We start from the raw sequence: 17,391 nt of genomic DNA on the forward strand, positions 1-17,391 counted from the left end.
GGGAGCAAGATACTTCACCTACCTGTTCCCCCTCCCTCCCTGTGTCTTGTCTATTTAGATTGCAAACTTTTTGGGGGTAGGGACTGCCTCTGGCTATGTACAGCAGCCAACACAGTGGGGTCCCAAGCTCCACGGGGGCTTCCAGTTGCTACTATGATGCCACCGATAAATATAATAATAGGAATTAGGTTGGTATAAAAGCTTAGATAGATGATGTGTTCTCCTTAACGTGTGCATGAAAGAAGGGTGACCTCAGATAATCAAGGTCAAGGTTGCTGGCACAATAACCAATGCACTGAACTGACTTTTATCATACTAATGTAGGCTGCCGGGTGTAGATGGCTGACCTAGTGGATGGAGCAGGGCCCTGCCCGGTGGGTGTGGCAGCAGTGTGGAGGAATGGTGAAGGTAGATCCAGGAGTCAGGTCCCGGCCTGAGGATGAAGCCAGAGTCTGGGCCGAGGAGCCAAGCCGAAAGATCAGAACCAGAGTCAGGATTGGGAACCCCAAGCTGAAGTCAGGTGAGGAGCCATGCCAAAGGTCAGAGCCTGAGTCAGAATGAGAGCAGGAAAGGAAGGACTAGACTGAAGTGGGCCAGGGGCAAGGCAGGAACAGGGCTGGAGCAGGAAGTGGAAGCAAAAGCAGGGCACGGCATGGTACACGTTGAGCAGCCACCGTGCTGCTGAAGCTGCCAGACTCAAGTAGCGGGCTACTGGCTCCTGTGCCCAGTTAGGAAGCAGGACCATTTGAAGAAGGCTCAGTGGGACCAGATGAGCTTGCTGGGTTGCCTAGCACCGAGGCTCAGAGCCAGCTGAGCTCATGACAATTAGTTTCCAACCTGTTCAATGCAGCTGCAATTTGATTCTAATGTTTAGTTGCTATGAAATGGTCACAGAATCATAGAATATCAGGGTTGGAAGGGACCTCAGGAGTGCAACCCCCTGTGCAATCCTCAAAGCAGGATCAATTCCCAACGAAATCATCCCAGCCAGGGCTTTGTCAAGCCTGACCTTAAAAATACCTAAGGAGGGAGATTCCACCACCTCCCTGGGTAACCCATTCCAGTGCTTCACCGCCCTCCTACTGAAAAGTTTTTCCTAATATCTAACCTAAACCTCCCACACTGCAACCTGAGACCATTGCTTCTTGTTCTGTTATCTGGTACCACTGAGAGCAGTCTAGATGCATCCTCTTTGGAACCCCCCTTTAGGTAGTTGAAAGCAGCTATCAAATCCCCCCTCTTCTCTTCTGCAGACTAAATAATCCCAGTTCCCTCAGCCTCTCCTCGTAAGTCATGTGCTCCAGCCCCCTAATAATTTTTGTTGCCCTCTGCTGGACTCTTTCCCATTTTTCCACATCCTTCTTGTAGTGTGGGGCCCAAAACTGGACACAGTACTCCAGATGAGGCCTCACCAATGCCGAATAGAGGGGAATGATCACGTCCCTGGATCTGGCAATGCTCCTACTTATATCTCTCATCTCTGTCTGTCACACGCACACACACACACTCATAAACACACTGTGTGTCTTTCACATTTTTTATTGTAAAATACAACACTGGTCAAGTAACATAAGAGTCCTTAGACTTTCACTTCAACAAAGATTTGTGTCTACTAGAAGTATAATTGTGTTTCTACCAAAAATTGTTATCAGCGCCTAAAAAATGCACATTTCATTGGTAGGATGCTTCCACTGATTCAAAAGCTGCTGAGATCTTGATTTTTACTGATCTAGTTTGCAAACTGTGATTTAAGAGAAAATAAGGAAAGGACATTACAAATTTCCGTGACATCGTAAATATAAAACAACCCCATGAAAAATGAAATTTGATGCAACAAAGCCTTTCAAAGTTCTGTGTGTGATCATTGCAGTCTGTGACTTGTTGGTTCTATTATTGTGAAGAACAGGGTGATGCAGACTCCAGGTAGTTAATCAAACTGAACAGAAATAAAACTACCGGGACTATAGGGACAAGTCAACTGCTTCTGCAGCTGCTACCACAAATATAGAGGATTTCTCCCACGTTGTAGCCCTCACCTCCTTGGAGCAGGCATCAAAGTACTGCTCTTAAGCAAATAGATATATCAACTTGTTATAGATCTTTACCTTTACTTTTTACGCATTGATGCAAAGGAAAGATAGAAAGAATAGTAAAAAGCCAATATGGCTCCATCAGGAGGTCTTTAATGACCGGAACATCAAAAAGGAATCCTACAACAAGTGGAAACATGGATGAATTGCTAAGGAGGAGTACAAAAGAATAGCACAAGCAGGTAAGGACAAAATCAGAAAAGCTATGATACAAAATGAGTTACACCTAGCAAGGGACATAAAAGACAAGAAGAAGAGGTTCTTTAATTACATTAGAAGGAAGAGAAAGATGAAGGTCCTCTACTTAGTGGGAAGGAGAGCTAATAACTGACGACATCAAGAAGGCATTTTTCCTCTTCTGCCTCTGTAACAGTTGTTCAAAGGAAGCAGAAACTGAGCATCTGAATGCAAAGATTAAATGAGGCCCAGGAAATAAAACTCAAAAGGCAGGTGTGGAGGTCAGTCTGAGGGTGTGTGTCTGTCCTGAGACATCTATCACCATGGTCTGGTCTGGTCTGATTGCATCTGTTCTTCAGTGCTCACTCCTTTTAGCCCTACCTTTCTCGTGCGCTGTTTGCTGTTCCAGCATGCAAAATCCCCCTACCCATTCCAACACTTACTCTTTTCTTTCTATGGTGAGTTCCGCTCAAAAGATCGGCCAAGACTTCTCACTTGGCTTAATGCTACATACTTCAGACCAGCTCCAAATGCCTACAGCACAGACCTCCTGCTTCCCTTGCTGCTGACAACTGACCCCTGTGTGGTAAGGCTGGCTACCGGGTGTGGGGAGGAGCTGAGTTTGAGATTCCCTTGCATGGGTGACCCTTGTGCCATTCTGGCTTGCTCCATTCTTTTGGGATCGGCCTCCAGCCTTCCCCATTCAGAAGCGTGGTTGAGATGATGAAGGGCCTTGTTGGATGGAGGGAGAAAATGGGGAAGGGGAGGATGTGAATTCCTGAAAAACAGAGGATTCTACCCTGAAGGGAAAATGTGGTTACTGTTCCTTTCCTGACCAGGAAGAGGGAAACAAATCTGTTCCGAGAGATAGAATGAGTCCAGTGCTCAGGCCACCACAGCTTCTTGCGTTCTCCAGATCTGGGTTCTAAGTAGTGCTTTAGCCTTTAAGCTCCTGTAAGGGTCCATTCTAATTCTTTCCCTTCCCCTTTCCCTGCTGGGTGAAGTAAAATGGCAACAAATCACAGATATAATGTTTCTCTGGCTTAACCAATAAAATCCCTCCCCACCCCATTCACATCAATAAATGCGAACTTAGAAAAACCCAGGAACAACATAAATCATCACGTCATTTACATCTTTGTTAACCGTAAAACATTCATGCGCACGGGAAGGAAGGTGGCACCTGAGGCATACTGGATCTCTCTGAGGACACCTTCCCACTTCTTCCCTTCTTCGTCATACCTGAAGGGAGGGAGACAAAATATTATGGTCAGCAAAGAACTCTATTCTCAACTGTGTTCCCCATCCCAGCTTTGGCTACGACAAATAGTCAGATTCAGTGTTGCTCTAGTGATGTGTTTACTTGTAGTATGTTATTCAGCCACTAGATGTCTCTGTGTGTAGAGTTCCAGACAGAGTGCGGTGTCTGGTAAACAAGATTGGCAGGAAGGACTTGTTTGGTCAGTATCTGTCATTTGAATATCGACTTAGGCCTTATCTAAAGTCCATCGAAGTCTTGAGACTTTGAATTTGGCTCTTAGAGCTGATGAAAAATGCCAGACTGACAGTTCTGGAGGCTTGAGTCCCCTCCACAGAACTGCTACAGTACAGGCATCAACTAGCAAATTTCCTTATGGTACCCTGCCAGTATACCTGCCCCCCTGCCCCTGATGGGGCACATTTAGTGGGGAGGGATAGGTCACTTCCTACGGACTGAATGGCAGTGGTCTCTCTGCTGAGACTGCTGACGAGGGTGCCAGTTAGAGCGGTCTTGGGGAAGTAGGTATTTTTCCACTGGGGACTGGACTGAGGCCCCCAAGACTCAAACAACCCCCATCGCTTGGTAAATACGCACCTAGCTTTGCTATGATCCCATGCCAGAGAAGTGACAGAGCCAGATCCTCAGCTGGTATAAAATGCCATAGCTCACATGAAGTCAGTGGAGCTCAGGGAATTGACACAGCTGAGGCTCTCATCCCATAGATCCCTCTCCTCCCAAGTTTGTTAGGTCTTGACAATCAACCTGCTTTGGAAGCGGTCTCGCATTTCATCTTGGTTCAAAGCAGATTTGGTCAGTATTGCACTTAGAACACTGAGTTGCCTTTTGGCACCAAGATTAAGCACATACCAGTGGGACTCAACCCCAGAGTTAGCAATAGCGGGAAACTTTGTGCAAAATTTCTCTAGTGCAGACAAGGCCTTGGTTAAAGGGTGATTTAATTTCCAGTTTCATAGACTTTGAGGTCAGAAGAGACCTTTATGATCAACTAGTCTGACCCCCTGTATAACACAGGCCATATACTTTCACCCAGTTACCTCAGTTTTGAGCCCAATAACCTGTGTGTGGCTAAAGCGTATCTTCCAGAAACGCACCCAGGCTTTATATGAAGACATCAAGAGATTGAGAACCACCACTTCCCTTGCTAGTTTGTTCCAGTGGTTAATCACCCTCACTGTTCAAAAACAAAAATGGTGTCTTATTTCCAGTTTGAATTTGTCTGGCTTTAACTTCCAGCCATTGGCCCTTATTCTGTCTTTCTCTGCTCAATTAAAGAGCCCTTCAGGACCTGGTATTTTCTCCCCATGAAGGTGATACCCTGTGCTTGTCATTTCCCAGTTTTCTTTTCTATAAGCTAAACCAGCTGAGCTCCTTAAATCTCTCACTGTGAGGCATCCTCGGCAGCCTCTGAATCGTTTTTGTGGCCCTCATTTCTGTACCCTCTTTCATTTTTTAAATCTTTTTAAAATCGCTGGGGAGAAGTGAGTATTGCTTAAAGGCAAGAGAATAATGGATTTTAAACCGTCACTAGTTAAAACCCCAGAAGAACTCAGCCCCCAGCCATGCCCTTTGCTCGCAATGGCTATGTCCCTTACCTCCAGATGTCATTGAGCTCGGTTGGCACCAGTTCTCCTGACTCCGTCTCCACTGTGGCAAATCCACCAAGTAAATACAGACTGCCAGCCAGACTCACCAGGCTGACAGAGCTGCGCTCCTGGGGGAATTCAGTGAAGGGCTCCCACCTGCCGGGCAGAAAGGTTAGACTCGTTAGCAAGGTGTTCTGGCCACCCTCTATCAGTGCAGCTACGTCAGCATGGATGTGGGCCTGGAATCTGGTGAGTTCGGAGCGCTAATCCCAGTAGTGTGACTCGCCGGCTTGTGTGGCCCTCAGACAAGCTCCTAGGTCCAGTTTTTTCAAAAGCAGCCTCCAGTTTTGGGTGCCCTATTTCAGACATCCACAGCCTGATTTTCAGGAGTGCTGAGCCCCCACAACTCCCCTTGGTAGATGGAGAAGACCCTGGACACACCAGAAACAATCTGTCCTATTCTGATCTGTATAGGTTCTTATATGCCCCAGTAAGGAGTGCAGCATGAGTGCCTGCTTGTCATGCTTTACACAGCGTGACTGGTGGGCTTCTGCTGAGTGTGTGTAGGCGGGGAGAGGGGAGAGTTTGCACCTCCTTGCATACTACAGAGCACCAAACTCACCAGGGGCTTTTGGGGTAGGGCAATGGAGTAGATCTAAGACTACACAAAACCATGGAGGGGCAGCGTGGTCAGTGTGAGGGCTACTACAGCCCTGGGGAGGATTCCTCCCCTTCCGAGTTCCTAGAGCTATATGGCCTGTGCACGGAGCGCTCTCAGGGGTTGATCTCACGCCCATTGAAGTCAGTGGGGATCAAGCTGTTAGTGAGCAGGAAGGAGTCAGAAATCTCCCCTCCCAGCTGAGTTTCGTTCAGACCCTCGCCAGGCTGAGAAGTGAGAGTTGCCCCTGGAAATTGCAATATATCCTGATATCCAGACAGGAAGGAGACCCCATCCCAATGCTTGGGGATGCAACGGCTCAGGCCTTCCGCCTCCATCCTGGTTGAGTGACCCCACTCTCCAGGCTCTCTGGGCATTCAAGCTATTGATATCGCCCCAAGCCTCTGGAGCTAGACAAATGCCCCTGGCCCAGCACTGGCAATTGGCAGTAACTAACACCAGATGAAGAGGTGCATCAGTTGCACAAGGAACTGAATGGATGGAGCCAAGACAGCTTCAAATCATTGGCTGATCGGGGGCAGGTTGTTTCCTACATTCCTGCAACTGCTCCCTAGAGCATTTTCATCCCAAGGATGAGCCGTGGTACGTACTTGTTAGCTGCAATGTCATATGCTTCCACCGAGTCAGTCAAGCCAGAGTCGGTCACGCCAGTTGCCACATAGATCTTGCCATTGTGTACGGTTGCTCCAAACAGAGAACGGGCAGTTTTCATGGGAGCCAGCTCCTTCCACTCAAACTTCTTCGGGTTGTAGACGCACATCTTGTTCAGGCACTTCCTGCGAAAGGGCAAGAGGGAAAAGCAACCTCACTGAATTATTACATGGAATGGTTCCATTGGGCCGAGGGATGGGAATTCTGGAGTATCGATCTAAGTCGGCAACTTTCAGACTCTGCTGCTACACTTGAAATTGGGGTCGGTGCGTTTTACTGTTGAGCCCAGTTCAATAGATGCCTTTCCTTTGTACAACATGCACCTTTCTTGTGTACACGCTATTGACCCCGAGCACCCTGGTGTTGTGTATGTAACATTTCACTCCATATTCTTCATGAAAATATGCTCATGGTCTGGATATGACATAACTGAGATGTACTTTATGCAAGATGGGTCTTGTAAGATATCATTGGCAAGGTTATGATTTACTGAATGCAATTATCCAGTTTACATGCCTGTATCATTTCTGTATCTGAAGTTAGGAATATTGACTATGTATCTGTATTTCAGCTATGCTGCTGTGGGTAATGCCCACCACTAACACTTCAGGTACAACCATGGAAAAGCCAGACAGGGCTGATGGCCCATCAGAGAGGACAATGAATTGTGAAAAGGCTTGGCCTTCCAGCGGACCTTCCACACAGCCACTGACTCATGGACGCTGTGATTCTACAGAGTCAGGTGGTCTTGTCACCTGATACTAAACATTACCTTGGACTTCTTGTAACTTTCCACTGGAAGGGAAGGGGGGTCATCTTTGGGAAACAAAAGATTCCCGCCTTATGTAAATCCTATTTAAACGGGGGGAGGAAGGCAAATGGGACTCCTCCTCTCCAGACCTGTCTGCCCAGGAAGAAAGACTGAAAAAGACACCTGAAGGGAAGACAAGGAGGAGTCCAGACTGAGCCAGGGGTGACTGAGCCAGTCTGAAAAGGAATGTAACTGGAACTCTGAAACACAGAAACTTTGCAATCTGCCTAAAATAACATTTAGGGTAAGAAATTACATTTTGTAACCTGTTTCTTAAGTATATTGAGCTTAGCTTGAATACTTTGGTTTATTTGCTCAGTAATCTGCTTTGTTCTGTCTGTTATCTCTTCTATTCACTTAAAATTCACCTTTTGTAGTTAATAAACTTATTTCTTGTTCATAACTCAGTTTATGTAATTTCTAACTGGGGGTGGGGGGGAGAAGTTGTGCATATCTCCCTCCACATTGAGGGAAGGGGCAAATTTCATAAAACCTTTGGGTTTGTACCCCTTAAAGGGAGTGGGCACCAGAGTGCTGGGGCGAGCACCCTGAATCATCCCACAATGGATCTCTGTCTCTCTGTACAGCTGGGCATGGCCCTGCCTGTGTGCTTGGCTGGAAGAGGCCAGGTAAAGGGGACCCAGGCTGGCAGAATAGGGTGGCTTAGTGGCATCCCAGCACATCAGGTGACACCCCAAAGGGTCCAAACCCATCAGAGTGTACACTCATTACTAGCTATGTGTCTGTCTAGCTATATGCAAATCAGGGATCTGTATGCATGCACCCAGCAGCAGGCCTTATTTGTTAAGTACTGATGATGAAATTTGATACTGTACCAGAAATTAATAAAAAGAGTTCCTGCCCCAAAGAGCTTACAATCTAGGAGGTATATGGCTGTGTATATACCCTCTTTCCAGACTGTAATCTCTTTGGTGCAGGGCCTATCTTTGCTGTGGTAGGCCAGGCTTATTTTGTCAATATTTATTTTTGCTGTTTTACAATGGCTGGAATTTTCATTTAAGGCAGGTTATGCTGAGGCCTTGCTCCCTGCAGATAATAAATGGCAACTGGGAGTGAGGGACTGTTTTGTGAAGTTGTTTTCTACCGCTGCAGCTGCGACAGCTGGATCTTGCTATGCCACACCAGCCTTCTCCCAGGCTGGGCTCATTGGTTTGATGACAGGCAGCTTCCCTGCTAAGGGATTCTCATGTCTCTTCTTTCCTCTCCTGCTATTTGTTATGCTTGTTAACATGGGGAAGGAGGAGGATATCCTTTCTCCATTGTGGCCTTATATTGTCCTTTTTCGTTGTGCAGATCACCCATTGATCTCAATGGAGTTAGACAGGTGGTCCAAGGGCCCTGAGAGAAACTTTAGCAACACAGTCAAGGCTGGACTCAGACCAGAAGCCTGGAAGTGAAGGGTTCCATGTCTTAGGCCCCCCCACAGTCCCATTTGATTCGTCTGTTCCCCTCCACTCCTTAATCTGCTGGTTACCCTAGAATGCTACTTATGTACCCAACAGAGCTCCTTCCACAACTTCCTTCTTGTAGTCATGACCTAGGGTATGAAAGCAGCCAAACCCACGTGCCATCAGAGGTGTTTTGTCCCTCCCACTCCTTTTATATCCCTTGCTCTTTCACTTACTTGTCACTTCTTTTGCCTCCGATGACATAGATTAGATCCTTGTCTGATACCACAGCATGGCCATAGACTGCGTAGGGGAGCGGATCTGACTCGCCCCATTTAAATGACCTGTATAAGGATTATGAAAAGCAAGGGTATTATATTGTTTAGATGGGGGTAGCATCCAGAAGACACGAGGGGCTTTCCAACCCCGTAGGTGGATGGATGCAGTTCCTGCCCAAAGTGCATGGAGTCTAAAAACTCATTAACAAAAGTCATAGTCAACCACTAAGAAAAAGAAACGCCATACGGGATACTTGCTATAATACGCATTCTTTTCTGTAGCATCCTCTCGGCAGCTTAGCTTGTTATATTTGGCTTCATATTTATACAGCACCTTCTATCCCAGGATCTCAAACACTTTGCAAACATTCATTGATTGATACCTCTGTAAGGTAGCTAGTCCTGCATTATCCTTGTTTTACAGAGGGGGAGGCGCTGATGTACAGAGAGGTTAAGGGTCACATTTTCAGAAGTTACCGCTAATTTGGGGGTAGCTCAGTTTTCAGGTGCCCTACATGTGACACTCAGTTGGGGTTTTGGGTGTTCGGCACCTCTTAAAATCAGGCTCTCATTTTCTAACGTTGGGCACCCACATATGGAGGCACCTAAAATTCAAGCCCGCATCTGAAAATCTGGACCTAAGTATCTCGTCTGCGTTCCCAAAGCAGGTCACAGTCAGAGCCCTCACTAGAATGGAGATCTCTTGACTCCATCTTGTTCTGTAGCCACTCGACCATTCTGTACGAACACTGCACACACGACTCCACCATGCTGTACAAACAATCCCTCACACACAAGGACAAATTTCTCTTTCTACAGACTGAAGACCAGAGAAAGGCACTTCCATAGAAACCAAAAAGTTCTGGATTGAATTGGCCTTAGATCTACCAAGTCTAACCCCCTAATTCAAGCAGGAATAATCCATTCATCAAAAGATAAGACTGTTTGCTGAAATTTCAGCTGTCAATAAAGTGGGGCCGTGTATGATTATTGTGCTGGTCACTTTGAAACCCAGTTGCATAGAAGACAGTCTGAAAGCTCTCCCTGGTTATAATCTTTTTCAGCTGCATGCACTTCAGGACACTTAGCAAAGAGAGCCCCCGCCCCCAAGAGAGTTTTAGGGCACAGATAAACACCATGGTTGATAGGAATGGGAACTGGTTTGAAATCTCTGCCTATGAAACAGACATGCCTAAATAAAACAGCTCAGACATGTCTAAATATAAATTGAGTAAAAGACTCCAGCTCACTAGCTATTCTAGCTTATTGCAGGCCGACAGGGAGATTGTTTGGCATTTCTGTTTGCCTTTCAGTGAGATTTAATACTTCAGGCAGTTCATAGTGCAGTATACAAAGCATATGCTAAGATTAGTCTTAACCACTGTGGGGAAGCCGGGCAGCTCCTGTAATTCCAGATTAGTGGGAAAAGACAGTTTGATGCTTTTTTCCAATGAGAAGAACTTACAGTGCATGGGACATGTGGCTTTCTGCAGAGTAGATTAAAGCTAGGTGTTGGGAATAGATATGTTATGATTCACAGATTCATAGATGATAAAGCCCAAAGGGACCATTGTAATCATCTGGTCTGATCTCTTGTATAATACAGGCCATAGAACTTCCCCCAAATAATTCTGGTTTGACCTAGACCATATCTTTTATGTGCTATCCTTGTCTTGGATGGAAGTGGGTGAACCTCCATCTTTCCAGATGACTCATTGCTTCTTGCTTTTTAACAGCTGAGTCCATAATGGGTTGCACTGGATGACTGGATAATGGAAAATATAAGAGCCGGAGGGGTGGGTGTACGCTTAATTTTTCAAACTGTGCATCATGGCTCTCAACCTAACTGGAATGCAAATACCTTGAAACAGAGAAAGGGAAATACTTTCCACAATGTATTATTAACCCTGGGAATTCCCTGCTGCATGATATTAATGAGGCAACTAGCTTTACAGGGAAATGACTGGTATGACACCACCTTCTCTGCTCCCATAGATGAAGGAGAATTTGGTAGGGTGCGCTCTCCCTTTCTGGTCTCATTGCCAGAGGGGAGGGAAATCAGGCTGGTCCTTTTGGTGCCAGATCAGTCCTAAGCAGTCACTTGGATTGCTTATTCTTGTCCACAGCTACGCTCGCTGGGACTGAGATGGCAAGGGCAATTGATGTTCATGCTTCTGAGCATATGATGTTCAACAGCTGGGTGGCAAAGGATAGCACCCTATGGGGTGTATTGGGGTCAGGGGCTGCAATCCTCCAGGAAAAGGGTCATTTCAAGTTTGGTTGTAAATAGAGGCCAACAGATTCTCCATGAGCCTGATCCTCTGAGTATCCTCCACAAAACCTTGAAGGATCTGGACCCTTGAGAGGTCTGGGTTTGAGAGATTTTGAATCCCTTTATCGGCATCATTCTAAAAAGCGGTTGTGACCAGAGTCCAGTTTTGTTGCCCGTGACCATCTACCGGGGCATGTTTGCTGATGGCTGCACTTAGGGCTGTTACACACCCATGAGACTGCCCCGGTGCCCAAAACATTAAGAGCCATATCCTGCCTTCTGAGATCTCCGGGCAGTTCCTGTGTGAATATAGCCAAAGGCACAGTCTAGCCCTTGATAAAATTAGTGTTGATTGGCTGCCCCTTAACGGCCTCAATCCCCTTTCCCTTGGAGGTTTCAATTGCAATAAACCCAACAGATGGTACCGGAGATGGATCAGAGCTGCAAGGGAGGGATTTGGATTTGGGACAATTCCACTTGCTGGGGTGATTGGATCTAGCATTCAGAGACTGTCTCTAGATGTGACATCAATTTTTAGGTCCCTGTACAGATGGATTCATTCTCACACCCCAGCCTAGCTGCTTCGCTTCTCAGGCACTTACAATCGGTCGTAGCACATGACGGAGTCCAAGGTCTGTTCTCCTTCTTTCAGTTCTTTCCCTCCTACCACGAAAATGGAGTTTTCTGCGTCTCCCAGGCCAAAGAGGCAGCGGGGGGAAGGCAGAGGGGGCATGCCCAGCCAGTCAGAGTCCAGGTGATCATACTGCAAGGAAACGAATAGCCATGAGGGTACAGTATGCACTGATTTAGTTGGTGTTGGTCTTGCTTTGAGCGGGGGGTTGGACTAGATGACCTCCTGAGGTCTCTTCCAACCCTGATATTCTATGATTCTATGCACCAGTCCCTCTCTGACGTATAAATGGATTTGCTTACTCTGTCAATTTGTTAAATTAAAATAAAATATCAGGGGCCAAGCATGCAGTGACAAAGCACTGAGCCCATTCCAACAGGTACCAAAGGGCACGCCCAGTTCTGCAGCCTCCTGCTAAGCAGCCCCAGGGTGGAGATTCTCTGCGGGTCCTTTCCTTGCTTGTTTCCATGTGCTCCAGTTGTATCCACCTGCTGGCTCTTGTCTTATACTTAGCTTGCAAGGTCTTTGGGCAGGGACTGTCTTTTTGTTCCGGGCTCATACAGTGCCTTGCACAGTGGGGTCCTGCTCCATGATGGGGGCTCCTACACGTATGGTGATAAACAGGACCCAAGTGCCCTGTAGAAATGGCCTCTTCTCTTTTCATGGAAGGCTACTCGACGATGACTTTGCACGTTTCTATACAGCTCAGTCTCCTTGGGCTGAGCTGGTCTCAAATTTTTCGGTTACTGAGCAATCATTGTGCCAGGAGAAGCTCTGATACCATAACCACCTCAGCTTTAGCTCCATCTCCCAGCCTTCAAAAGAGATTTAATCAGAATAGTTTTTGGCAATGGGAGTTAACTGTGCATTTTCCATAATGCAGCCCACTCCCCCAAGTAACGTAAGAATAAAATGATGGTTCTGTGCTTTTCCCACCCCAGCACTGCTCACCAGGGCTGCAAAATCAAACAGGGCTTAGCCTGCTGCCAGCTCACAAGACAAGTTGCTGTTAGAGAGGGACAAACCAGCTTTGAAATAAAAACCTCCCTGATAGATGTCAAGGCCAGCAGAGACCATTATGATCATCTAGTCCAACCTCCTCATAACACAGGCCAAAGATCCTCACCCAGTCGTCACCACATTAGCCCTATTTGGAAATTCCAAACTTTTTGCAACACATCTATCTATCTATCTATCTATCTATCTATCTATCTATCTATCTATCTCCATACACTCTCTCTCACTCTCTCTATCTCTCTAATTTGTCTGTCTCAGAGTTTTCTATAGTACCATCACATGAGTATCTAAATATTTTCATGGCCTACATATTACTATGTAACAAGCCATTGACTTAATGCGTAACAGCGAGCCATATTCAATCAGTCTCTACAATGTCTGACAGAGCAATAAAATGCTTGTGGCATGCATTTGTATAAGGGACACACAAGCCAAATACAACTAACACACATGACGGTGAGTTGCATTGGCTTTGTGCTATGCAGAACCTAAAAATCAGCGATCCTTCTAGTGGACCATAGAAGCAAAAGAGTAACAAAGCCGGTACCTGTAAGAAGTAGGAGCTCATGGGGTCCTCTTTGTTGTCCTCATTGTAGTACAGTCCACCTGCTATGAAGATCTGGTTCTCTTTGGTTACCAGACTGACATGATTCTTTGGGATCTGAGCTGAGATGGAGGCAAAATAGCACTCGTTGGCGCTGGGATCATAGGCCACTGCCCCAGCACTGCTCACCATGAAAATGAGGTCCTGGAGGAACATCCCAAAGCGCATTGTGTCATTTAAGATCCCTGGGAGGACATCCTCCTCATTATCATCCCCCTCGGCCACTTCTCCATTGACAGCATTGTCCCCAGCTGTTGTCTCACTGCTTTTCTTCACCTTCTTCTTTTTCACCACCATGAATTTGCCTTCGCTGGCGTCCTTCACCACCTGGAGTTTCTTGAGCAGCTCCGGGATGGACTTCACAATGGGGTGCTTCTCCACATGGTCCCTGATGTAGTCCTGGGGCAGGAGGCGGAAACGGATGCTCTCAAAGACCACCGGCAAGGCCTGGATCCGGCTCTCGCGGTCCTTGGCTTCCACCCACTTCATCACCGTCTCAAAGACCGCCTCCTCCTTCTCAATGTTAAGGGAGTCAGTGGATATGACAGCAATGAGCTCATCAGGGGAGAGTTTGTAGAACTCCTCATCCCGGGAGACCAGGGCAAAGCGGTCGCAGATGAAATCCCGGGCGGACACTGCCAGGCGGGCACAATCCAGCATCAAGCCTAGCCTGAAGATCGCCAAGCAGTTGCTGAGGCAGAGACGCTTCTGCAGGAAGGAGACACAGACTGTGAAGATGGAGGGGATCTGGAACATGTTGGCCACGGAGAAAATGTCCTGCACGTTCTGCTCGGTGAGCTCCAGCTCGGAGGTGTAGATGTAATGGAGGATCTTGCGCATGACTTCGGGGTCCACGTCCTCCAGGTCGATCTCCCTCTTCTTACTCTCTTCCATGTCTGAAAGGAACATTGCCCGGAAATAGGGGCTGCAGGCTGCCAGCACCAGCCGGTGGCAGGGGAATTCTTTCCCCTTGACTTTCAAGACACAATCCAGGAACTTGTTGTGGTCCAGCATGTCTTTGAGCCCATCCTGGAGGAGCGTCTGCTGGTAGAGACGCAGCTCTTCTGCTTGATCTATTGGCAGTGTCATGCTTGAAAGTAATAGCTTGTTTGCTCTTCTCCTTTTTTTCCCCCCCTATCTCCCAGCCGAGAGACTTCCCCGAAGCAGTGCAGCTCTCCCTTGCTTCCTGACAGCTGGAGCCCTAAGAATGTGAAGCACTTGCTGCTAATACAACTGGCTGTCTGCTGCGGCCTCAGCGAGGGGCTTTATATATAACCGCAGCCTCACAAAGCTTAAGGCCCCCATATTGGAGCATGTGTAAGCCGATCACCCTCTCATAGGACACATTGGACAACCGGGAAGGGAGGGGGCTGGAGGAACAGCTGTACGTGCAGCCTGGACCCATCGGGAATGGTCTGTCCGCTCATGAATCAGTGCTGGGCTTTTCCGGAAGGCCAGCGTGTGACTGGCAGCCTTCCTCATAGCGCAGGTGAAAAAGCTTTTCCTTCAGATGAATCAGAAAGGAAAAAAAACCAGCCCCCAAGCCGGTGAACTGTAGGGTTTGTTACCCCTCTTCCCCCTCCCTCTCTTCAACCTCGAGTGCAGGACTCACCTGGCTAAAAATACACTATGACGCTAAATCTGGAGATATGCAATGAGGTGTCGTATCGTACTGTCAGTGTGATGCAGCTAAGGCTGTCCCGGTCATTTGGATAGTTGATTTTCTGGGGGGCAGAGGGGAAGGGAAGGGAGACATTCCAGTGACCTGCTCCAGGGTAACTGTTGGTGGGGGGAGGAGTGTTTTATATGCTTAGCTGTGTGTCATAGCCCTCTACTGGAAGCAGCTAAAGGAGGTTCTCCCACAGAACATGTGGTAGTGTCCTGTGGTTTTGGAGGATGCGGCTCTGGGGTCTGTTCTGTCTGTGGTATTTTTATGGAACCCCATCACTGTTGTGTCAGAACAGGCCCCACGGTTTTAATGTATTTTTCCTCCCATCCTCTCTGGGAGGCAGGGCAGTGCTACTATCCCCATTGTACGGAGGGGGAACTGAGGCACAGAGAGCTTAAGTGACTTGTCCAAGGTCACACAGAGTCTGGTGGAGCCGGGACGCAAGACTGGCGCCCTACTCACCGGGCTGTCCTCCCTCTCTGTTGCCCACTATTCCCTGCTATCTAGAGCCAGCTGGAAAAAATTCACAAATTTTCAATGGGAAAAAAGGGCCGCACGTTTCATAATAACTTCTGAGGAAGATGATCCAGCCTGGGGGCCAGCTCTGCTGCTGTCTCTGTGGCATTCCCAATGGCCAGGGTATGTAGCATCACGACCCCTGCGGCGCTCCGAGGTGGCTGCCAAGATATAGTGACCATAATAAAGCAAATTTGTGACAGCTCAAAAAGCTCATGGGAGCGTTTTACAATGGATGAACCAGGCAGGGGAACCGTTATAAATACCAAAAAGAAAAGGAGGACTTGTGGCACCTTAGAGACTAACCAATTTATTTGAGCATGAGCTTTCGTGAGCTACAGCTCACTTCATCGGATGCAACTCTGAAACCTGTTATAAATACCGTTATGTTATCACTATATAGTGATAGTTTTTACTTTCAGACATCAATTTGCACTGCAATGTTTCCGTTACAAAGGTCAATCCCTGCCCCCTAACCTGCACCTCTTTCCCTCCCCCCTCCCAACTATTATGATCGGTGCGCCTACCTTGTACAGTTAACCCAGTCTTTTATCCAGATTTTAGCCCTAACCCATCTCCCATCCGCACAGAAAATCCTTTGACCCGGGTCTGGAGGTGCTTGGCACCTGAGCTAGCTTACCCAGCAGGGGGTGGGGCTGGAACCTGAGCTCCGCTTCACCTCAGCCTGCCTCCGCACTGCAAAATGGGCAGTCCCAGCCTAAGTCCCTCGGATACTGATGGTGCTTTAGTCCCTTCCCACAATTCCCCCAAAGGACAGGCAAGTTTGCTGGCAATGAACACAAGAATCCTGGCTCCAGAGGGGTAGCCGGGTTAGTCTGGATCTGTGAAAGCGGCAAAGAGTCCCGTGGCACCTTCTAGACTCACAGACGTATTGGAGCATGAGCTTTTGTGGGTTTTCGTGGCATCCGGCAAAGTGGGGGTTCACCCACGAAAGCTCATGCTCCAGTATGTCTGTGAGTCTAGAAGGTGCCACGGGACCCTTTGCCGCTTTTACAAGAATCCTAGAGCATCTCTGCACAACCACCCTTGGGACAGGCCCCCAGACACCAGTGAGAGCAGAAGCAGTGAGGACTCAGTAATTTGGGCAGGGCTTGGCCATGGGGCTGCTCACGCCTGGGCTAAGCTAACCTCTGTGCTCAGACCTGGGTGCTAATAACCTGGGTTAACTGTGCAGTGTAGACCTAGCCTGAAAGACACAAAGGCCCTGTCTGAACTGGGGACATTTGTATCAATATACGTAGATGTGAACCCCAAGTGCAGATGTGCTGCGTTAGTGTAATCTAGAGTTTGCAACGGTGTGGTCTACCCCTATTGGAAGTGGGGCTCAACCACAAGAGCCCTGCGCGGATACAAATTTATATCTGCGGATGCGGATATCGGCGGATATCAATTGGTATCCGCAAAACCGCAGGGCTCTCCTGGGAACCATAGCGGTGAAAGGAGCAGAACATGGGGCTGCCGCTCCCAGGAGCCAGTGCCCCATGCTGGCAGCTCTTCCGGCATGGCAGCCCTGGCCCCAGCCCTGCCCCCCATCTGTGTCTCCCGTCTGGGGGAGTGTGTGCTGCTTGAACACGAGAGCGCAACCAGGGACAGCTGCTGGTGAGCCTGGTGCCTGCCCCAGTGGGTGGGGTACTGGGGGCGGTACAGCCCTGCCGGAGAAGCTGCTGGCGTGGGGGATGAAGACGGGCCCTGGCTCCTGGG

General features: G+C 48.0%; 1 protein-coding gene across 1 annotated transcript; it reads right to left on the reverse strand.

The window, feature by feature from the left end:
• Positions 1-1,388: 1,388 nt before the first annotated feature.
• Positions 1,389-14,573, reverse strand: KLHL40 (kelch like family member 40; the record flags this gene model as incomplete). The annotated part of the gene is made up of 6 exons (XM_084618202.1): positions 1,389-3,509; positions 5,142-5,288; positions 6,402-6,587; positions 8,919-9,026; positions 11,835-11,995; positions 13,428-14,573. 6 exons carry the CDS (start codon positions 14,571-14,573, stop codon positions 3,398-3,400), a joined length of 1,860 nt encoding a protein of 619 aa, XP_084474328.1. The 3' UTR covers positions 1,389-3,397.
• Positions 14,574-17,391: the final 2,818 nt, after the last annotated feature.

The sequence above is a fragment of the Lepidochelys olivacea genome, assembly GCF_965140295.1.
Source record: "Lepidochelys olivacea isolate rLepOli2 genome assembly, chromosome: 2".
Lineage (NCBI taxonomy): Eukaryota > Metazoa > Chordata > Testudines > Cheloniidae > Lepidochelys > Lepidochelys olivacea.